This window comes from Saxophila tyrrhenica (assembly GCF_035928015.1).
Source record: "Saxophila tyrrhenica strain CCFEE 5935 chromosome Unknown scaffold_6, whole genome shotgun sequence".
In the NCBI taxonomy this organism is placed as follows: domain Eukaryota; kingdom Fungi; phylum Ascomycota; class Dothideomycetes; order Mycosphaerellales; family Extremaceae; genus Saxophila; species Saxophila tyrrhenica.
The window spans coordinates 1,170,411-1,191,973 of NW_027041738.1; the positions used below are offsets into that span (position 1 = coordinate 1,170,411).

The window sequence follows — 21,563 nt, forward strand, 5'->3', positions numbered from 1 at the left end:
GATGGTGTGGGTGGGATGACAGCCCACCAAAGCGGACACGATTACGTTTGTGCTGAGCGGATGCCTGCGGGTGTGCGAGTGAACACAGTAAAACCACCGACACCAATGTCTGCAGATTGTGCGGTTTCTCCTCGCACAAGGGAGATCTTGACGGCCTTTGAGCATCACGACATACGGCTGTGGAGCGGTATTGCAGAGAGCCTCGGAGAAACTCGTCTTCCAATGACTCGCGCTGTGTTACATGGTCCCAGCCTCGTGGATCTCTCGGGCTGTGGAGCTGCAAGCCAGCACATGGCACTGCAGGCAATCTGCTGTTCTCCAGATGGGTGTGCGATGATTCTGTTACGAAAGGTGCTACAACATCGGCAAGTCGAGGGTCGAGGAGCGAGGAGCGAACGGTACCGCCGGACGATGCACCCTCTTCCGCCTTCCAGTGCATCTCTTCAGCATGCTATCCCCCGCGACCTGCCTACCTCCTCCGTAATTTGCTTCCTTCAGTGATAAACACCGAGCTTCAGGTAAAGGGGCGGTAGAGACCCTTCGAGAGGCGGCTGGCGTTTTGCGCAAAGTTCCAGTGCTTGTAGCACTATCACCTCTTGGCGGCCGTGCTCTCGTTACCTAAGATGATCTATAGATTTAGCATCGAAGCTCACGAGATTCTTCCACGCTGCTTCTAGTGTCGCGATCCGCAATGGGGCCGGCTAAGGCGGCATCGCCGGCTTTGTTTCGAGATTAGCGCACCGCTCGCCTTGAGGATTGCAGCAGTCACAAGGGCAACGAAGGAGTGCTTCCGCCGAGTTCGCAATCGTTGCGATGCGAGCTTGGTGGCCATCCTGAATCAGTGCAGCTGCATGCAGAGACATGGAAGGCCTTGGTATGATTGGACCGGCGCTGGTCAGATTAACCACGAGGCACCACGTGCTGAGCGGCGAGCCTGCGGCGGGAATGGCGTTGATCGTGCATTGGTGGTGCATGTTTCGCACACGAGCTGTCAAAAGTTGCGAGACAGCGTGGAAGGCTGCACCAGCATTATCTCACAGTACTTTAGTTATTTTCGTGCTGAGACACGTCGACGCTCGTCTTCCACCGAAAGGCAGCATGCGGCTCGCATCCGCTCTCCTCATCTGCATGCCTCGCCGTCGTCCATGACCGCGGATCATCGACGGCCTTCTTGGCGCACTGCGATGCTGGGTATTGCCTCTGGATACTGTTACTCACACAAATGCAAGCTTATCATCGCCAGGCTCGGAATTGTCACGAAAGTGAGGAGAAGTTCTGTTAGAGTTGGGAAGGGACGGTGAGCGCCAGCCTTGCCAACTGAAACGATGCCGGATACCGACCGGGGGTATTGCTGCGTGCAGCGTAGCGTCCGGCAGCAATGGCGAATTTGGAAGCAGAGCGTCGCCGTAGATCCTTTGTGAATGGTGATGCATTGTGGAGGAGATGGAGGAGCAGACCGATTGTGAAGATTGCCCGCCGCCGGCAGTTGGCCTTGGGGGAATTTGTCTTATCGTCAGGCGTAGAGTTCGACATGCATACCCGTAACCGTCCCAGACAGCATGCTCGTCGAGATGAAACAGTCGAGCACAGAGGAGAGCAGCGCCGGCCAGTCGCGCTGCCGCCAGACAGTGTTGGCCGACGGCGGCGCTTGCCTCGTCTCGACAAAATGTGTAGTCACGAGAAGAGCATGCTTCTGCCATCCCTGCAGACCTTGGATGTGCCGGCCCAGCTCCACTCTGGCGAACTGCCTGCACTGAGTTCGGACCCCAGCAGCAGCGTGAGAGAGAGCACGGATGTTCTGCCCATCGATCAGCACACAATCTGACCGCACTGGCCTGCGGCGTGAGAGTAAGAGTCGTGGTGCTGGCTAGCTTGCCGTCCAACCCTTGTTAGTATATCCAGCGACCCACTCGCCCTGCTGCTTCAAGACTCCCATGCCTTCCGCCCTCTCTACCATTGCCTCACGCATTCCTTATAAGCATTCCACCGCCCGTCCACCACCACGCGACGCCACGAGTTCCCCTTCTTCCCATGCGCCTGACGTAATCAGCACGCCGCACCTCGCACCGTCGACGCCCATTCCCTCCTCATCCGCTACCACCACCTCTGCTGGCGGCCTCGCCACCGACACCACTCTGGATTCACAGACGAAGACGGCACCGTCGATAAAGTCCCGCAGCCACTCACGCTTAGCATCATTAGGCCGCATACGCTCGCGCGGGAGCATCCAACACCACCCTCACCCAGCGCAGAAGCCGCAAGGCGAGACTGTCCCGCCGCGGATACCAGAGGTCTCGCCTTTGCGTGCGGCCAGCCACAAGCGACCCGAGACATTGGCATTGCTGTCGAACAGCAGCTCTGAGTCGACGTTGTCTGACAAGTCCGACGCCAAATCTCTAGAAGACTATCCGTCCCGCGCATCTTTCTGGCTCGCCACGGCCAGTGACTTTCAGAGGGATTACGACTCGGCGGCAGCACTGGAACATTACCAGCGACTGGCTCAGAACAAGCCACGAATGATGCATCAAACTTCCTCCAAGCTGCTCCGCATGACGGACGATGAGCGGCCATTCACAAGAGTAAGTCTTTCCATCCGTGTATTCGTTGACATGTGCTTCCTGTTTGGCATTGGCTGGCATGTTTTGGTGGAAGGGGGCATGGCGGGCTTGAAGAGGCATGTCGATTAGCACCGACTGCAGCGCCAGCACACGAAAGCAATTATGGTATACTTTTCTCCCATGGATACGAAGCTAATCATTGCAACCGCAGGACTTCAAGGACCTCTTCTCGACCCTCATGGTCAGCCTACCACTCACACCCCATCGAGTACGGTTCACACGAATCGAACACACCTTTACCACAGAAGAAGCCATGACGAACCTTGGCTCGCTAAAGTTCTCACAATCAAACCGCATGCCAGATCCAAAGGATCCATCAAGAATAGTCACAACCACGACGACGACCACGTTCTCGATGGCGAAAGAGATGGCGCGGTCGGTATGTCACAGATTTCTGGAGGCGAGATTCGTGGAGTCAGTGGAGGGCAAGACGGATTTCAACTCGAAGAGCTCGGTATGGCAGCTCACGCCAAAGGGCATGTGTGTGCTGGGACGCTTCTGCAATCGGAATGGCATACACCAGCGGCACGTCAATGAGCTGCTAGACTCGGCACGAAACATGATGCAGCTGGTGATTCTGGAGCGCGAGACGGATACGGACAAGATCATGAGCGATGCGTCTACGATCAATGTGATCTTCCGACGGTTCGCGGGCGATGCAGGACCGAATCTCAAGTCCAATTCCACCGCATCAGATTCCGACTCCCTGAACGACTACGCTACAGGACTAGTGGGTGTACGGATGCAGCGGGCGAGAAGAGGAGACAAGGACTCGCCATACGTCTTCACCGGCAAGTCCGGCTTCGACTGGCTGATGAATTGCTGCACACTGGTCGACAAGCGCGAGGTGTTTGAGCTGGCGAACTTCTTCATGAGCTACGGTTTGATCGAGCCGGCGAGCGAAGACAGAAGCGCCAAGTTTGTGGCTTCGAAGCATTCGATGTACGCGGTGACACAGAAGGGCATGCGAGCAGCTGGCTGGATCACCGAGCCTAACGGAGCTGTGAACGGAGAGGCCACTGCGCAGCAACGCCTACCGCAAGGCGTGTCGAGAGACTCCAACACGAACCGGATGACGGTCATTGTGCGCGACCCAGCGTTACGGCTGCTGTTCAGAGAGTACCTGTCCGAGACGCACTGCGAGGAGAACCTAGCCTTCTACGTCGAAGTCCAGGCGTTCTTGAGCGAGTACGAGCGGGCAAAACGCAACGGCGCGCCACCCAAGCTCGACTTGATCCGGGAAACGCTGGCATCCGCATACAGCCTGTACAACGCCTTCCTCGCCCCTGGCTCACCTTGCGAGCTCAACATCGACCATAACCTGCGAAATGCACTTGCGAGCCGGATGACGAGGGCGGTGGGCGAGGATGAGCAGATGCTGCATAGTCTGGATGAGGTGGCGATGTTGTTCGATCAGGCGCAGAGTAGCGTCTTTAAGTTGATGGCTAGCGTGAGTTTACACCGAACCCGTATGGTGATGAGTGATATGCTGACAGCGTTGCAGGACTCCGTACCGAAGTTCTTCAGGGAGCCCAAGTATGCGGCAATGCTGCGGGAGCGTAACCTCGAGAGCTTGATCAACAACTTCGCCGCTGCTTCGGTTAGCTGAGCGCGAGCGGGCATCGTCAACCGATGAGCACGTACACTTCACGACATCGCCTCACCAAGTTCGGGACTGGGGAAAGGAAACCGACTACATCGGCCACCGACTTTTCTCGGCGCACCTTCGCTCATATTCTGTCCCACCGGCCATGTCGACACGCACCACTCCTCTGGCATCAGACTGCCACCAAACAAGAGGCGATTTTTCGACCCTCAACCGCGAGCCGGACTATTTTCTTTGTGTCATCCCGGCGTCTGGCGTTGGAAGGGGGCTTTCTACGGCAGCCACTTATTCATCTCAGCTCTCCTTGCGAGCATTGCGGCCGGCGTTGGAAACGGAAGGGAATCAAGCGGCATGGCGCTTGCTGGGAGTGTTGTGCATTTTACAAGACTGAACGAAAGCATGGTAGTGGCTGCCGCGACCAGATGTCGCCTAGATGGAGAGATTGAAGGATACCCTAGGAGGGCCATTGTGCCGAAAGCTGGCTTATGGATGCCGCTTGATGAGGCTGTCGTTTGGGGACAGGCTCTGCTGGAGCGTGTACAATAATACTGTGGTAGATGCTGAGACCCGAACATACCTTTTGTCAACAATTCTCACGTGCATGTTGAAGTGGATGTCGCTCGTTGCTACGTCTGTGCTGGATTTGTTTTCTCCTCGGCTTGGAGTTGCCTAATTCGCGTCAAGTATTGGGTGCATCCAAACAGACCTCACTTCGCGTTGGGATACATCTGTCCAGTACCTTTTAGCTGCATGCTTCTCTTGGACTGCGCGTAACATCATACTGTTGGACCATGGGAGCACCACCAGGAGTAAGATGAAGTGTCGTTCCACCAAAGTACTCAAGGACTGACCGGGACCGACAGTCGCAAGTCGCACCTCTGCCCAACAACTTGCCCTTCAGAATCATATCCAAGACGATTGGATCCGGAGCGTATGCAAGGTATGTACCAGACCAATACTACAGAAACCAGTGGGTATTGACAACCACCCCAGCATCCGAAAAGCCACCCCGAAGAACGCCTCTGGCCCAGTCATAGCAGTCAAATTCATCAACAAAGAGCACGCCTACCGCGCCGGCCGCCTACGCCCCAAACAACTCCACATCGAACTCTCCCTCCACAAACACGTCTGTCCGCACGACAACATCGTCCGCTTCATCACCTACGGCGAGGACTCAGCATGGATATGGCTGGCGCTGGAGCTTGCGGAAGGCGGTGATCTCTTCGACAAGATCGAGGCAGATGAGGGCGTAGGAGAGGAGATTGCACACTTCTACTTTACACAGCTATGCGCTGCGATATCCTGGTGTCATGGCAGGGGCGTGGCGCACCGAGATATCAAGCCGGAGAACATGCTGTTGGATGGAGAGGGGAATTTGAAGTTGGCAGATTTCGGGCTGGCGACGCAGTATTTGGATCTAAAGAGCGGGAAGCGGAAGTCTTGTGGTATGGTATGCGGGAGTCCGCCGTACATTGCGCCGGAAATACTGGCGGTGGGAAATGCGAATTGCAAGAGGAAGAATGGGGAGGATAAGGCTGGGTACGATCCTTCGGTTACGGATATCTGGTCTTGCGCGATCGTGCTGTTTGTGCTGCTGGTTGGAAATACGCCGTGGGACTCGCCGGTGCTGGAGGAGAGCTATGAGTATCACGACTACGTTACGTCGAAGGGCAAGCCGCAAGATGAGCTGTGGACAAAAGTGCCGAGCGCGGCAGTTAGTCTCGTGCGCGGGATGCTGAGGGTGGACGCAGCAGACCGCTTCACCATGGCCGATGTACGAAAACATCCCTGGTTCACAAAGCAAAACACCCACCTCAACGACAAGGGCAAAGTGGGAGACCCTATCAAACTCGCCACTCAAATGCTCGAGAGCCTGCACATCGACTTCTCCGCCGACAAACCCGCATCCCAACAGCAATCCCGATCCCAACCCGACGCCATGGACATCGACTCCCAACCCCCCGCCTGGACAAAACTCGCCTCCACCCAGCCAGAAACCCCCGTCGCCGAAGTGACCTTCGACTGGGAAGCGCCTCCTCGACTGGGCGCCGGTATCAGCGCATCGCAGCCCTTGACCTCGCACATGGACCTCCCAGCCTCAAAAATCGATCACGCGGCCTTTCTGGCCGAACTCTCGGAAGACCCCTCCATGTCCCAATTCTCCGCCACCCCCTCCGTGCCCCTGACGCTAACCCAACAAGCGCGCAAATTCAAAGACATCGTGCCCTCGCACTCGCTGGCGCGCTTCCTGTCCATCCTCAGCTTCGCGCAGCTCTTACCGCTCCTCCTCTCCGCACTCCACCGCCTCAACATCCCCGTCCCCACGCCGTCCCAAGAAGCGCTAGAGGGCAGGATGCGCATGGTGAATGTCCCGTTCAAAACCGTCGATGCGCGGCAGCAGTTACTGCAAGGTAGCGTGGTGGTGGAGAAGCTTGGCATGCAGACGCAGACGGGGCTGGAGGTGCTGGAGGTGCGGTTTATCAAGGCCAAGGGCGATCCGTTGGGCTGGAGGCGGTTGTTCAAGCAGGTTGCTGTGTTGTGTAAGGACGGTCTGGTACTGCCGGAGGGGCATGGGGATTAGTGGATTTGGCATACAGCATTAGATTTGGATAGACGATGAAGAATGTTTGGAAAAGATGCATGCACGAATGGGGTCTTCTCGAAAATGTAGTATAATCATTACAAAGGCTCTCTCGCACGCACGCACGCTATCTTCATAAACACACACCGAACCGCTGAGAGACGCCTGCTAAAACGCTTATCCTTTCCCTTCACCCGTCCCTTTTCCTCCGAGATGCCCCCCTGTATGAAAAAGCAGCCGTCCCATTTCAATATCATTAACAGCTCTTGAGTAGCAGAATCAGCGAAGCCAGGCGAGCGCCAGAAAGCGCTCAGTATCCATCCGTGTTGTTTGATGGCCGCAAAAGGTAGCCTGTTGTCATATTAAAGGTCCCGCCGTCTGAGTCCAAGACAGGAATCCAAACCTCGCCAATGCCGTAGTCCTCCTCCAGAATAGCCAGTTTTGTTGTTGTCCGCCGTTGCGCAGCGCCGGGAAAGTTTGTCCCACTCGTTCAAGAGGGACGTGGGGTAAGGATGGGTGTAGTGTGTGCGCCGATGAAATGCCTGTACCCGAATGGTAACACAGAGGAGCCGGCGCGTGAGGGGTCATGGGGGAAAGGATGTTGTGGGACCGCGCCAGCCGCTCGCCAGAAAAGGATGAGTTGTGCGATAAATATGGTACAGCCGTGTCCAGAAGAACCAAGTACCATGAAGACGAAACGGAGTGCATCTAGGCTAGCCTCTGCGGATACCATTCACGGGAACAGGTAGTCGATGATTTGCTTGCCTGCCGTCAAGTCTCAGCATGCTTCGCCAGGGTGAGGAGATCCCAATATGACGAACCGCGACGTCGGAATCCACGCTTGCGATCCTATCCGCAGCACAGCACCTTCAAGACCTTCTGCATGAAGCCCTCCTTCTGTTCCGGCTGCTGTTGCTGCTGCGGTGCCGGCCGAGTCTGCTGCTGGGTTTGCACGCCAGAGGGTTGCCGTGAGTTCATCGCCTGGGTGCTAAGCCGGCCTGGCAAGTTTGGGGTGCTGTTCGCAAACTGCGGAGCCGTGCTTGCTGCGTCGGGTGCATCGAGCTGCATGCCATTGCTCGTTCTTTTTGCCAGGTCTTGGCTGTTGTGGTGTCTTCGCGGCTGTTGTTTGCTGACGGGCTGTTGGCTTTGTCGTGCTTGGCCGGGCTTCGGAAGTTCTGCGTTTAGTCGATCGGCTGATATTTGCGCCTTCGATCCTCTTTGACCGCCCGGTTGGCCGCCTGCTACAGCAACTCGTGATACCTCTGGTCCTTCTCGATGTGGCGCCGTCTGTGATGCTCGCGCTGACAGGTCCCAGCCTTTGCCGTTGTTGAGCTTCATCCAGTCGTATTCGCCATCCTCCACCTCACCAGTGTTCTGCAGTGCCTTTGTGAAAAGCTCTCGAAGGTAATCGTAGTCGGGAGTGTCCTCGAAACCAAGGTTTCGCACGTATGAGAGGTACTTGTTGAACTCTTCTGGAAAGCCTTCGCACAGGTCTTTGATCGCCGTCGTCTGCTTCTTCTCACCAATCTTCTCGTACTTTTGCTTGTTGGTTGCAGCCTTCAGCCCTTGCCAAGGCAGACCACCTCTCAGGAAGTACATGAACACGTGGCCCAGTGCCTCGAGATCATCTCGCCGCGATTGCTCTCTTCCCAGATGTGTGTTGATGGACATGTATCTTGCTGTGCCCGACAGCGACTTTCGTTCTCTATACGGGATGTGTTGCTTCGTCTTCGGGTCTCGGTACTGCTTCGCCATGCCAAAGTCGACGACGTGGATGACATTCTGAGCTTTCGTGTTCGGTCGGCCAATCAGGAAGTTGTCGGGCTTGATGTCGCGGTAGATCAGGTTCTTCTCGTGTATTGTCTGGACTCGAGACAGCATCTGCTTCGCGACCATGACCACTGTTTTGATCGAGAAGCGCCGGCCGCAATGGTCGAACAGATCCTCCAGACTCGAACCGAGCAGGTCTATTACCAGGATGTTGTGGAGACCCTCTTGACCGAAGTAGTATACATTAGGAATACCGGCTGCAAAACACGCGCCATGTTAGCCGCCTACACTCTCAGTGTCCTCCTATCACGTGGTTGTACTTACGACAGCCTACTAATATCTTGTACGTGCGGTATTCATCGCGTAGCTGGGGGGCATCGCTCTTGCGCGGCTCGAACTTGATCGCGACCTGGGTGTTGTTGAGGAGGTTGGTGCCCTCGAAGATAACGCCGAAACTGCCCTCTCCGATCTTCTTGCCCACCCGGTAGTGCACGCCGACGACGTTGCTGCTCGATGAGGCCATGTTCTCGGACGTCGCAGGCGCTGGGTGCTGACCGCCTCGCTCCGGCGGAGTGTCGAATACCACCGCCGTGTCGGTAGTGCGTGCAAAACGTGTGCTTCAGAGTGAGTTGAGGGTACGGGGCAAGAAGAAGGGTGCGTGGCGGCGGAAGGGCGCTGTGCAACACGGCGTGAGGTTGGGGGGTGGTGGTACAGTCTGTTTCGCAGTCGTCGCTCCACGGGAAGGGGCTCCGCCAAGCGGCTAAGCTTCGATCTGGACCGCGCTTCCGAACTGCATCTCCCATCGAACCACACTTCCATCACTTCGCTGCGTATATAATGACAAGGACTGCTACCGTCGAGACCACATGCCGTGGACCCACCACAAGAATCTTGGAGTTTACAGTGACCAGACGAACACGATGCCTCGTAAAGGTCCTCCAGATACACCGGCCTCGTAGCCTGCGCCACAGCGAGCGCGTACATCATGGCTACGATTAATCCTGGGTCTCTGCCGACGGAGCATCGTGTTATACACAGCATGACGATACGCACCAAGAAGTGACCACAATCAAATCAAATTACGGCATCAAATATACAACTGTCCTACACATCAACAACGCCAAACGCCAGGGCAAGAATAAATCCAGGTCAAGAACTACCTTCGGAGGTATCTGTCACATCAGATATCAAGTCCGGTGGATTGGCCTCCCTTTCTTGTCTCAAAGCAGCCTCAGCTTCAAGAACATCGCGCTCTGTCTTCTGCTCCCACGCACGCACCTTGGCCGCAATGTCCAGGCATATCCCGACGAGATCCCGAAGCATCCACAGCCTGGCATTCCTGATACGCTCTGAGGAGGCTACGGCGAAGGGATGCCACTCATCCGGCCACCGTGATGCTGACTCGTCTGCTGGCTTAGCACTAAGGATCCGATAGCACGCAGCAATGATGTGGATGCTAGCCGTTCCCAGAGCCGTGATGAGGTCATCCTCATGGAAACCGGGAGGATGAAACAAGTCGAGGACAGCCTGGTTCGGAGCGTCGAACCCCTCAAAACACACTTTGTCCGCAATCATCGTGGCGGTGAGAACGGTGTCTGGCTCTTCTCTGAGCCTGATCTTCTCCCTGCCTAATATTACTTGCCCTGGCTCGGCGATGCTTTGCCTCGAAGCTGTCGCTGCAGGGTCTTGGACAATGTTTTGTGCCACTTCGCTCAGGTCGGCATTGGCAAGCCAGGATGTCACACGATTGTGCCTAGACCCCTGTGCATTGGCGTCTCTTCTGCTTGGATTAGGGACCGGAGTGCTTGCGGACAGGAAGTCGCCGGCACCTTCAACGTGGCCTGCTTCGACATTCTGTGGTACCTGACTGCTGCTGGCGCCAGCACGATCCTGGTCATCCTTTGGGGTGAGCGACATTCTGCTCTCGTATGATTAATGACGGCAGGTGGTGTGGCCTACACTGGTTGGTTCTAGATTGGTGTCACTGCGATATTCCAGCCTGTAACGGGCAACGTAGGTAAGTTCGATGTGTAAGGTATGTGGAGCTGAGTGTACGCTGCCTTTCATTGATATTTGATCTTCTTGTACAACAAGCATGCGTATGACTGCAGAACCATTATTTGCCGCGGTTTGCCGCAAATGAACACTCACCATGTCGTTGAATCGACCAGCTGATGGCACTACGTTCTCAACATTTCGCTCTATGCTAACAGTAAAGACAGCTACGGGGAACATCGATACTACGTTATAACCCGATGCAACCATCGCAAGCTAAATCATCACCATGAAGTGCTCCAGAAGGCCAGGACAAGCGGCATCCTTCATTCAGGACCAGGCTGCATACATGGACGATATGATCGGCAATTTGCCATGAGAAGTGAATTAACGACGACTAAAGATCAAGAAGAACCGGTCTGCCGGAAAATGCGATATACATGGCTATTGAGTCCGAATGCAGGGACCCAGATGTTGCTTGCTCGAGCTCCAGCGGCAAGCAGGATGCCCTCTTCCTTTCCAACGCTCGCGCCTCCGCCATTCACCCTCCCATAGGTGCCTCTCTTGGACTCAGATACCGTCTAAAGAGAAGTCACAGAGCACACCGCCGTCTCAGTCATAGTCGACTCCGCCACCGTCGCCGTCGGGATGCTCAAGCAATCGCACGCCTTCGACAAACGTCCATCCAGCAGCTTCTTGAAGCAGCGCGCCTTCGACGGAGCCAGCACGTTGACGACTGGAGGAGCGTCGGCACGCTTGGTCACGGAGCCGCAGTCGCTTGGCTGGACGGTCGTGGTGGTGGTGCCAGAGGTGACAGTGGCGATGCTGTTGTAGCTGGCGCAGAAGGCGGTGGCGCTGGCTGGGTTGCCGTTGGTGGTGACGCAGCTGTTGATGGAGGAGCAGAAGGGTTGGACGGCGCGCGGGCCTAGGAGGCCGTCGGCTGCGAGAGCAGAGCCGAAGAGGGCGGCGAGGGTGAGGAATTGCATGGTGGTGTTGTTGGAGGTAGAGTCTTGGTGAAGCTTGTGTTGGCGAAGTGGTGGATTACGATTATTGAAAGCTACGAGAAGAGAACAAAGAGGGCCACGAGCAGGATGTGTCCTACATATATATCCGTCTGAAGACGATCCTACCCTCCTGCCGATCCCCATCTATGCAGATCGGCGGCTTGACGCAGGAACGCCAGGAACAGAAGCCTGAGCGACTCCAATGCGGAGGCGTGAGACATGCTTAACCTTGCCCCTGTAAATCAGACAAAGCGTTAAACCTATCGCTGGGCGTGCCTTCGCTGCAGAACCTCACTGGAAGAGTCGCTGGTGGTGCAGATAAGCGGTGCCAGACAACCCTGGCGCGGGAGAGACGGCTGGTAATCTTTTGTTGTGTCCAGATGGGGATGGAGTTGTCTTTATCCTTGCCGGAAGGAGACGGGAGATGTCGAAAGGGTAGAGTGTGGCTGCCGGCACGACGGTTAAAGTTGGGACATGAGCGCACAGGGCGTCTCGGTTGGAGGTTGTGGTTAACGGTCGGGCAGGGCTGACAGATAGAGTGGTGGCTGGGATTCATTGACGATGGGCGACCTCCGGTACAGTGACATGGCTGGTTGGCGGCATCAGGAAGAAGGTGAAGTGGTGGTGAAGAGTCGAGATAAACTCAAGCTTCGTGGAGAGAGTTTGATGCTTCTTCGGACATTCAGCCTTGCCAGGCAGGAGGCCGGGGCGATCAACCGAACCAGGTCGTGCGGCACAAGCATCGAGTACAGAGTTGAGGCTGGGTTGATGGCAAGGACCGATGCAATCCAGCACCAAGCAGCACCTCACGGCCGCGATACATATTACACACTGCTACATCCCTTTTCCTTTTTAATCCAACAACCTACCCCATCTCCACATCCTCATCCCCCTCAACCCCATCATACTCTTCCTCATCCTCAACCTTGATCTCAGCACCCTTAGCATGCCCATTTGCTCCCCCATTCCTCCCCTTAACCCACAGGGACTCGCTAAACTCTCTCTCCTCCCTCAGCGCCTCTGCCTTCTCCTCCGCAGCATCGTCGACAGCGCCTCTCGCTGAAGCCACACAAGCTTCGACCCATTCATCGAGCCGGCGGTCTTCAATGTAGCCCTGCAGCTGCTCGTCCTGGATTTTGTTGTCCGCGATGATGGCGTCCAGCACGTCCGAGTCGCCCCATCGATATTCTAGGTCCTCTCGCGCGCAGGCAGCGCCGATGCACTCGCTCGGAGTCAAGTGGCGGACGTAGCAGTCGGGTTGGTTGAAGAAGTCGGCGTCGAGAGCGTAGTAGATGGTGCGCCAGGGCGTGGTATTCTTCAGCTTCTCCTCCGTCTCGTCACCAGATTGCTTCAGCGTGCTGTTGATGTCGACCCAGTCGTCGTAGATATAACAGCGCTTCCAGATGAGCTGCATAAGCATCTCAACTCGCTCTTGCGACATGTTTGGCGCGGCTGCGTTGAGTGCTCTGAGTGCTAGGAAGAACTCCGCGCCTTCGAGGTTGTGCTCTTCGGGGTCCTCTTGGAAGATGCTCTCCATAAGCGTAAGGACATCGATGAGCTCTTCTACTGGGAGCACCGACTGTTTCAGGACGCGGTCCAAGCCAGACTGCAGAAGCGACTTCAAGCTATGAAGGTCTTGATTCCGTAGGCCGACTCGCTGAATCGTGATCTCCAGTGCGCCTTGCTCATCCACTGCGATCTGAATCTCGGGCCTCAGATGCTCGTAGAGTTCGTTCTGGACCATGACAAGCTCAAGCTCTTTATCCGGCATGGAAGAATTGAGGTCGTGTTGAGTCATTCCAACACCATCGGCCTCCAGTCCCTCCTGCATGGCCAGCAGCGCGAGCTTGGACATCGACAGCTCCACCTTCTTGTGCCAGATCTGAGACTCCTGCTTCATCGCTGTGTCCAACAATACCTCGCTAGCATGCACATAGTCCTTGTCGGCCAAGACATCATTGATCCAGCACAGCTTCGCGCGACTAGGCTCCGCGCGCAAGTACCGTGTCAGCGGCTCTTGCCAATGCTCCTGCGCATCATTGAACATAGGACCAGCATGTCCGCTCGAGAAGACCTGATCGAAGTACGCATTGGCCCAATCATCGCCGAAGCGATCGAAGTATGCCCCGATACGCGCCGTCATCGCATCCATGTGCTGCATGATCGCCGTGTTGTCGGAAGCATTTTCCTGCATCGCCTCGAGCGAGAACTGCGTCTCGGCGACGATCATCTCCGTGAGCGTGTTCATGTCGTGGTGCTTCTCTGCCAGCTTCATCCCAGCCTCAGCCTGTGCCAGATCCGCCAGACCGCGGAACTGGTCGTAGCGTGTGTCGTCGTAGTTGGCTCGAAGCTTCTGCGCCAGCTCTCTGTTCTTCTCGTCGGGGCGAGAAGCAAGCCAGTTGATCCGTTCCTGGTAGATGAGACACATAAGCTGAAGCAGGCGGGGTATCTCCTTTCCAACCTCAGGGACCAAGCGAGTCATTTCCGGGTCTTGCTCATTCTTTTCGTACTCATCATTGGCAAGCGCCCGCGAAATCTTGCACATGGCAACTGAAGCCTTGAGCATGATCTCAGAACTAGTCCACGACCCCGGAAGCTCGGCATACTCAGTAGCGTCTGTGAGAATACCATCGCGCAGAGACTCCGGTAAGATACCGTACGCAGCAGCATTGTCCATTCGGAACTGGAACACCCCTTCAAGCGCCTCGTTCCAGAGATCGTTCGCCTCAAGCAAGATCCCCATTTTAGCTTGCGGTGCGTAATCTGTCTCAGCCTGCAGCTGTTTGAGGAAGTCGTAAGCATGGAACAACAACCTCTCCACATACCGCAGTCGGTGGACGAAGAAGTCGCGCACAACATCGTCGGTGCTGGGGACGTCCGAGCCACGGGCCAGACCTTGCTCTGCGAGCGCGCAGACTTCATCCATCAAAGTGGCAGCTCGTTTGTGCTTCTTTTCGCTGTTGGCAGCCTTGTGTTTCTCGAAGGCTGCCCACATCTGCTGCGCAGCTGCCACCTTCTCAGCGTCCCAGAGGAGCTGCCAAAAGATCGCGTTCGATAGAGCTGGATAATTCCGCCGGACGTGGTTGACGAGTGCTCTGAGTCCTTGTGCCTTGTAAGCAAGTTGCGTCTCGATCGATGTCGGGTTTGTCGAGACGAAGGACGAAGTTGAGCTCAAGATTTCGTCGCTTATGCGCAAAGCAGCGTGCTCAACCTCATCAGGGGAGTATCGCGCGTCGCTGACTCGTGAGAAGTCGATGATGTTGCCGTCTTGCAATGCGTCACGGAAGACAGCTTGTTCGATCCTGTTTCTGACTGGGACTGTTGCCATCCGAGGCACTGATGACGGTTCTGCGACACTTGTGCGCACCAATCCAGCGCCCTGGACAAATGCAATGCTTGATGCGCGGTGGGTCCCGTCTTCTTCGGCGGCACCTAGAATTTCGAATCGTGGCGACTGCTTGAGGTAGATCGTATCTTCAAAGACTGTCTCCACATACGAAGCATGCAACTGCGCTTCGGGTCCGTCCAAATCGGGTCCTTCGAGCTCGGCTACCAGGATAGCATCTCCAAATGTGACGAAGGCGGTATGCTGTGGCCTGGGAACGAACAGCCGCGGTTTCGAAGACGCATCATGTCCAGCGCGCTGGCGATAGGATTCCAGCTCGACGGTCCGACTGACAGTGGCTCGAATGGCGGCTATCGACAGCTCAGCAAGGACATAGCTGCAGTTGTCTGAAGTGCCATTCTGCACCAGCACGACCATTTCGATGGGTTTCTCAGCGCCGGGTGTCGCGGCTTCTTTGCCGTTCGATTGCCTCTCCATCAGCGCGAAATCCAGCATCGTCATACCCTCCGCCTGTCCACCAGACTCAGGAGACCCTAGCTTCCTGAGCTCTTCCAAGATGACCTCCCTGCAATCAATCGTGCCGTTGAAGTTGTACTGGCCCGCCCATCCCAGGTTCCACATTTGTAATTCAGCTCTTTCCGTGAGTGATATCGCCTGCATCGGTCCTCTGGGCCCCAACGACCGAGTGTGCACTGCACTGACATCTCTCCTCCAAGAACCACCCGTAATCATACCCCTGATACTGCCAAAGAACCCGCCTGATCCATGCTCGGTCGCTCGAAGAAACTGGGCGAAGACTCTAGCTTTGCCCTGTGCATCTCGCAAGGTCAAGTGGACCAGTCTGCCGGAGCTGAGGACGATGATGAAGCCAGCGTGGTCAGCGGAGACGATTTCGGTGACCGCTTCACCAGAGAACAGGCTGCCAAGAGAGCCTTCCACGCCAGATTTGCGTTCCTGGAAGAGGCTCAAGGAAGCAGCGCGCTCGATGGAGTCGTAGTACACAACTTTGCCGGTAGTTGCGGAGACCAGTACCAGTCCAATGTCCGTACTGTTGCCGGCCGCGACGAGCGCGCCGAGGGGCAGCGCGTCTGTTGATCTGACGGGAAAAGGAATGTCGAATGTCCTCGGGCTGCTGACCGGTACATGCGATGTGTAGTCCCAGATGTACGCTCGCTCGCGCGTGACAGCCAGCGCATGATGCGCCGCGCCCAGGCTGCCCCTGTACTCCACGTCCGCCCGCCTCAGCTCCTTGGGTGTGCTGGGAAGCAGCTTGACTGAGTATCGCTCATTCTGCGTAAGCACCGTCGCGCCATCGCCACGCGTCGATCTCTTCACACTGCTCTTCTTCAGCCTCGTGGGTATCTCCTTCTCGTGATGATGGACGCTCTCCTCCCTAGACACCTCTCGAAGCCTGCTCGTGCTCGGCTGGCGAACGTTGTCCCCGTTCATCGCCGGCGCGACTTCAATCGATCCATTGACCACTTCTTCCTCCTGGGTCCGTGGCGGTGCGAACGTGTCCTCGTTGAGCTTACTCCGCTTGCGTCGGGGTGCCGTCTTAAGGCTGTCCGGATCGCTCTGTCGGGGTCGTCTTCGAGGATTGCGCACGCTGGACCGCAGCGCTCGCGGCTCTGGTGTTTGTGTGTCTGACATGCCGCCGTTCGCTACTATCCGGCGGTGGGTGATCCAGGAGCCCAGCGGCTGGTTGTGAAGGCTGGCGGAGATGCGGAAGTGGTTGTTTCGATTGTTTACTGCTGCCCAAAGTTCCAGCGTGGAGTAGCTTCAAGGATCACGGATTTAAGCTTTGCGCTAGTGCCGAAGAACGCCTGAAGCGAAAGAGAACATTGAACTTCACGTTGTGATATGTTTTCCTATCCTCTAGGGAGGAAAGAGCGTCAAGAGGGTAAGAAGAGGTGGTGCCCAACACGGCAAGATCGAGCTAGAACAACAAGGAACGACCAGAGACGGTAGATTGTAATGCTCGTGCCTACATTCACATCTTGTCGAATTGGATATTCTAAGCGGACGTACTTTTCACGACCCAAGGCCTCTATGCTTTTGTACATGGCCCTCAAGAGCTCTTGTCTATTTCCCACCCTTCGTCGCGTTCACCTCCGCCAGCCCCTCCTTCAACGCCTTCAGTGCCCTCGAGATATCATCCCTCTGCTCGCTCATCACACTAACACCCATATGCCCGAACCGGATATACTTCGCCGCAATCTCCTTGTGCAAGCCGCCAGCGAAAATAACACCCTTCTTCATCAAAGTCGGCAGAATCTCAGGGGGTGTCAGACCCTCTGGCAGGTAAATCGCAGTCATGCCGCTGGCTTGGTTCTCCGGCTTCGAGGCCAGCTGCTTCAAGCCCATGGCATCGATCTCCTTCTTCACGCCCTGGCTGACCTTCTTGTGCCGCGCGAAGCGGTCTGCGAGTGGCTGTGAGAGGATCTGCTTCAGCGCTGTGTGCAAGGCGTGGATGAGCTGAGGCGAGGGAGTGGCGAAGTAGGATGGCTTCTTGGCTTCGTAGTTTTGCATGATGGGCAGCCAGTTCTTCCAGGACCCGAAGTAGGAGTTAGGCCGCGACTTGCGGTTCTTGAAGGCTTCGATGGCGCGGCCGCTTGCCATGACGATGCTGAGGCCAGCGGGACAGCCGATGGCTTTTTGAGAGGCGGTGATAACGACGTCGATGCCCCAGGCGTCGAACTGGATGTCCTCGCAGCCCACGCTGCAGACGCCGTCGACGACGATGAGGGTGTCGGGCGAGACTTTGTGGACGAGGTCGGCCAGAGGCTTGATCTCGGAGAGCACACCGGTGGAGGTGTCGGTGTGTGTGACGGTGATGACCTTGTACTTCTTCTCTTTCAGCGCCTTCTCAACCTCGTCCAATTGTGGTCGGTCGCCAATGGGAGCTTTAAGCTGCGTGGCATTCACACCGTACGTCTCGAAGCAATCCGCAAAGCTGTCCGCGAAGTATCCGGTGTGCAAAACCAACGCATCTTCACCAGGCTCGGTCACGTTGGCAGCAACCTGATCCCATCCCAACGTACCAGAGCCGGAGATGACAAAAGGCTGACTTGACGGGTTCTCCGTCTGGAACAGCTTCCGCAGCATCGATAAACACTCGCCGAAGGTATTGACAAACGGCGCTCCGACGTGCGACTCGCTGTAGTGGGACATGCTCGCCAGCACCTCATCGTCGAACTCGATGGGGCCCGGGATGAGCAGGGCGGGGTGAGGGGCTTGAGAAGACATCTTGTTGGCTTTGTCGTCTGCAACAGTCTGGTCTCGCTTTCCTTCTTCTTGCAACGACGTAGTCTTCGTCCCAAACGATCGTTTCTGCTGGACGTCTGGAGACTTCCTCTCAATGGGCTCCCAGGGTAGATCGTCTGTTGGTCTACTCTCGCGTTCAACGCTGAAAGGGGTCCGCAGTGGTACGTTGGCGTCAGAACTCAGGTGTCTCGATATCAGAGACAACCGTTCGCGTGGGGGAGCCAGGATGGGAGAGGAAGGAGTGAGCAACCGCGAGGCTGCCCGAGAAAATGAACGGCGTAGGTGCGGGGCGGCCAGAGTGACGTCGGCGATTGGGTGGTGGATGGATGGATTCGTGTCTGTACCTGCAGAAATGCTGTCGCGGCTGTTGAGAATGGAGTTATAAGACGAGCAAGAGTCAGAGTCCACGGCAGATTCTTCGTTGGTGGTGGGTCGTCGGACAAATGTTTCTAGCCTCAATTGACTTTCTCCTGAATGTTGATGCAATGGAAGCTGTATGTCTCGTGGATGCGCTGAATATTGATACAACGAGAGACTTTCGAACCGCTCAGATTTTACCGCTGTGCGTCTTGTACTTGAATGCTCTCGATCCCAGTCTTGCGATTGATGCTTTTCATTCCGCGTCAAACAGTCCAATGTTTGATGTTCACCCGTCCATTCGGCAGTTGGCGGACGCTGCCGCAACGAAGGCCTGGGCCCGAGCTCGCCGCACCTCACTTCGACGCTTGGTTGCTCTGCAGATATGAGTGACAGCCCTCGATAGCCGGCGGAGGAACTACGCAGATACTCGAGCAAGAATGGCTTCAAGATTAGTACTGGTCCTCGGTGACCTCTTCATCCCGGACCGCGCAATAGTCCGTCTCCAGCACCCGCACACACGAAGCGAGCCAGCAGGCTGACGGGCTGCTTTAGGACATACCCGCAAAGGTACGACAATGCCAACCACCCATACCATGCGACTAAAATCGCTGACCTACGCGCTTGAGTACAGTTCAAAAAACTCCTCACACCTGGCAAAATCGGCCAGATCCTCTGCCTAGGCAACCTCACCTCACCCTCCGTCTACAACTTCCTCCGCCAACTCGCACCCGACCTCCAACTTGTCAAAGGCGACTTCGACATCCCTCTCACTTCTTCAGCCGGCGGCGCGCAACAAGGCGGCGATGTAGGCGGTGCGGCACCAGCAAGCGCAGGCTTCCCGATCCCCACCGCTCTATCAAAAGTCGTCACCCACGGCAACCTCCGCATCGGCTTCACGCACGGCGACTCGATCATCCCGCCCGGCGATCCGGATGCCTTGCTCATCGCCGCGAGACAAATGGACGTCGATGTGCTGTGCTGGGGGGGCACGTGCAGGTTCGAGGCATATGAGATGGAAGGGAAGTTCTTTGTGAACCCAGGAAGTGCTACGGGCGCTGTGAGCTGGATTGATGAAGGATTCGTGGGTGGGAGTGGAGACGAGGGCACGGACGGGGATGAAGAGGGCAACACGCCGAGCTTTGTGCTTATGGATGTGCAAGGCGAGGTGCTGGTGCTGTATGTGTACCAGCTGAAGAGGGATGGGCAGGGGAATGAGAATGTGGCGGTGGAGAAGGTGTCGTTTAGGAAGGGAAGTCCGGGGACTCAATAGTAGGAATGGTCTACTGAACCGAGCGTACTACTACTGTTCGACCAGACGACCACGTCACAGCAGTTACTTGGTTGTTCCCAGAAGAAGAGCGCAATTCGGACCTCTTCATCGATTTATCAAGTTCCCAGCTTCTTCACACCCGAATTGCTGAAGCCGGAGCGCACCTCAGTCCCCATCCTCTACCTCAACAACAACAACCTCCTCCCCCGTCTCGGGATCACTAACATAAACCACCCTCCCCTCCCTCGCAAAACTCGTCGCCGAGCTCAAGGTATCCTCCATAAACTGCATATACACCACCTTCCCCGCCTCCTCCTTCACCCACGCCCAGACACAAAACGGCGAATCTGCCAGCCAATGGTTCCTCAAGCTCTCCCGAAAGCACAGAGTCACGTGGCAATTTGAACCACAAGCGTTACATCGAACCTTGAAAGCGTGCTGCGGCTCATACATTCCGATGATGAGTCTTCCTGCTTGCTCGTGAGGACTGATATTGCGCAGTCTGCGTACGCGGAACTGATGACAATTCCACATATCCCGGAGAGCATTCGTAGCAATCGTTAAGAGCCATGAGTGAACGCACGCGGCCGCCCCAGATTGAGTCCGGTATGACACCCTATCGACTGGCAAGTTTGTGCCTTCTTCTTGCAGCCAAACGTCTTCGAGGACCGCCATGTATATAAGCAGAGGTCAGAGGCAGTTACGTCGTAGAGCATACATACCAGCATACAGTGTCCCTTCGCATACAGGATCCTTTCTCATACAGCAACGGTACACCTAGATCGTAAGTTCCCGACAGAGCATATACTTTCGATGCTACATACAGCAGCCTCCGTCAAGCCATCCAACAATCCTATTTCATGGACGACCAAGCCGAGATGTGCTGGATCTACACCGCAGACTACTTCTGCATGTTCGGATGTGGAGCCCTCGTAGAAGACCCCAGGAGCCGCGACGACGACGCCGAAGCCCGCAGGCATTGTGCGACTGCACGGGCGTTGATCAGGCAGGGGCGGCTTGACCGCGAGTCCCCATGTTCTGCGGGTAGGACTGAGCGGCCCCATCAGCGGAGGAGTCACCGTGTTGCTTGCTGGGGGCCGACTTGTTCTGCGTGGGGCTATGATAGTGGAAGAGGGTGAGCTGAGGGTTTGGACGGCGGCTGTGAGGGTCTTGTTAGTGATTTGATTGCATTTATGGGTTTGGAAATTTAGCCGTTGATAGATTGATTGATACTCGCCTTGGTCTCGTGCTTAAAGTCGAGTGTGTATACATCATACCTTACTTCCTTGATCAATGAATGCTTCACCTCACTTGCACTCTGGAGGGATGTTGTATAGATCCCGTAGTAAGACGTGGCCAGCATTCATGGCCGCTGCTATGACAGTTCGGTGACTGGCAATGACTGGCCGTGGGTGACTGGATCCAAATGAAGTATAAGAGAAGGCTAGAACTGGCTGTGAGAGAGAAAACACATGCCAACATACAAAACTCCTTCCCACAAACCAGCTTCCAGCAACAAGATCATCAGATCTTGCTAAAGCACGTACCTCTCCGCAAGCTCAAAGCAACTGAGACGACCACTTACCACTACCCTGCAACCCATAAGAAACCCTCTCGTTGTCGACATGTGTTGGATCGACTTCATAGACTACACCTGCATGGCCGGGTGCGACAGGGTCGTAGGCGAAGCAGAGACCAAAAGGCATTGCAGTGCCGCCCGCGCCTTGATCAGGCAAGGTCTGCTTGATC

The 21,563-nt window shown here is 56.0% G+C and overlaps 8 protein-coding genes across 8 annotated transcripts; 3 read left to right on the plus strand and 5 right to left on the minus strand.

Annotated features, from left to right (window-relative positions):
• Positions 1-1,934: 1,934 nt before the first annotated feature.
• On the plus strand, positions 1,935-4,227 carry LTR77_004536 (uncharacterized protein; the record flags this gene model as incomplete). Its single annotated transcript, XM_064801790.1, has 3 exons — positions 1,935-2,579; positions 2,770-4,068; positions 4,123-4,227. 3 exons carry the CDS (start codon positions 1,935-1,937, stop codon positions 4,225-4,227), a joined length of 2,049 nt encoding a protein of 682 aa, XP_064660420.1.
• A 930-nt stretch (positions 4,228-5,157) lies between these two features.
• chk1 (Chk1 protein kinase) lies at positions 5,158-6,805 on the plus strand (the record flags this gene model as incomplete). Its single annotated transcript, XM_064801791.1, has 2 exons — positions 5,158-5,164; positions 5,196-6,805. 2 exons carry the CDS (start codon positions 5,158-5,160, stop codon positions 6,803-6,805), a joined length of 1,617 nt encoding a protein of 538 aa, XP_064660421.1.
• An 849-nt stretch (positions 6,806-7,654) lies between these two features.
• Positions 7,655-9,098, minus strand: YCK2 (Palmitoylated plasma membrane-bound casein kinase; the record flags this gene model as incomplete). Its single annotated transcript, XM_064801792.1, has 2 exons — positions 7,655-8,832; positions 8,900-9,098. The coding sequence occupies 2 exons, from the start codon at positions 9,096-9,098 to the stop codon at positions 7,655-7,657; spliced, it is 1,377 nt and encodes a 458-aa protein (XP_064660422.1).
• Positions 9,099-9,724: 626 nt separating this feature from the next.
• On the minus strand, positions 9,725-10,492 carry LTR77_004539 (uncharacterized protein; the record flags this gene model as incomplete). The annotated part of the gene is made up of 1 exon (XM_064801793.1): positions 9,725-10,492. The coding sequence occupies one exon, from the start codon at positions 10,490-10,492 to the stop codon at positions 9,725-9,727; it is 768 nt and encodes a 255-aa protein (XP_064660423.1).
• A 659-nt stretch (positions 10,493-11,151) lies between these two features.
• LTR77_004540 (uncharacterized protein) lies at positions 11,152-11,556 on the minus strand (the record flags this gene model as incomplete). Its single annotated transcript, XM_064801794.1, has 1 exon — positions 11,152-11,556. The coding sequence occupies one exon, from the start codon at positions 11,554-11,556 to the stop codon at positions 11,152-11,154; it is 405 nt and encodes a 134-aa protein (XP_064660424.1).
• An 883-nt stretch (positions 11,557-12,439) lies between these two features.
• LTR77_004541 (uncharacterized protein) lies at positions 12,440-16,570 on the minus strand (the record flags this gene model as incomplete). Its single annotated transcript, XM_064801795.1, has 1 exon — positions 12,440-16,570. The coding sequence occupies one exon, from the start codon at positions 16,568-16,570 to the stop codon at positions 12,440-12,442; it is 4,131 nt and encodes a 1,376-aa protein (XP_064660425.1).
• A 432-nt stretch (positions 16,571-17,002) lies between these two features.
• Positions 17,003-18,166, minus strand: LTR77_004542 (uncharacterized protein; the record flags this gene model as incomplete). Its single annotated transcript, XM_064801796.1, has 1 exon — positions 17,003-18,166. One exon carries the CDS (start codon positions 18,164-18,166, stop codon positions 17,003-17,005), a length of 1,164 nt encoding a protein of 387 aa, XP_064660426.1.
• Positions 18,167-18,981: 815 nt separating this feature from the next.
• Positions 18,982-19,814, plus strand: vps29 (Vacuolar protein sorting-associated protein 29; the record flags this gene model as incomplete). Its single annotated transcript, XM_064801797.1, has 3 exons — positions 18,982-19,038; positions 19,097-19,111; positions 19,176-19,814. The coding sequence occupies 3 exons, from the start codon at positions 18,982-18,984 to the stop codon at positions 19,812-19,814; spliced, it is 711 nt and encodes a 236-aa protein (XP_064660427.1).
• Positions 19,815-21,563: the final 1,749 nt, after the last annotated feature.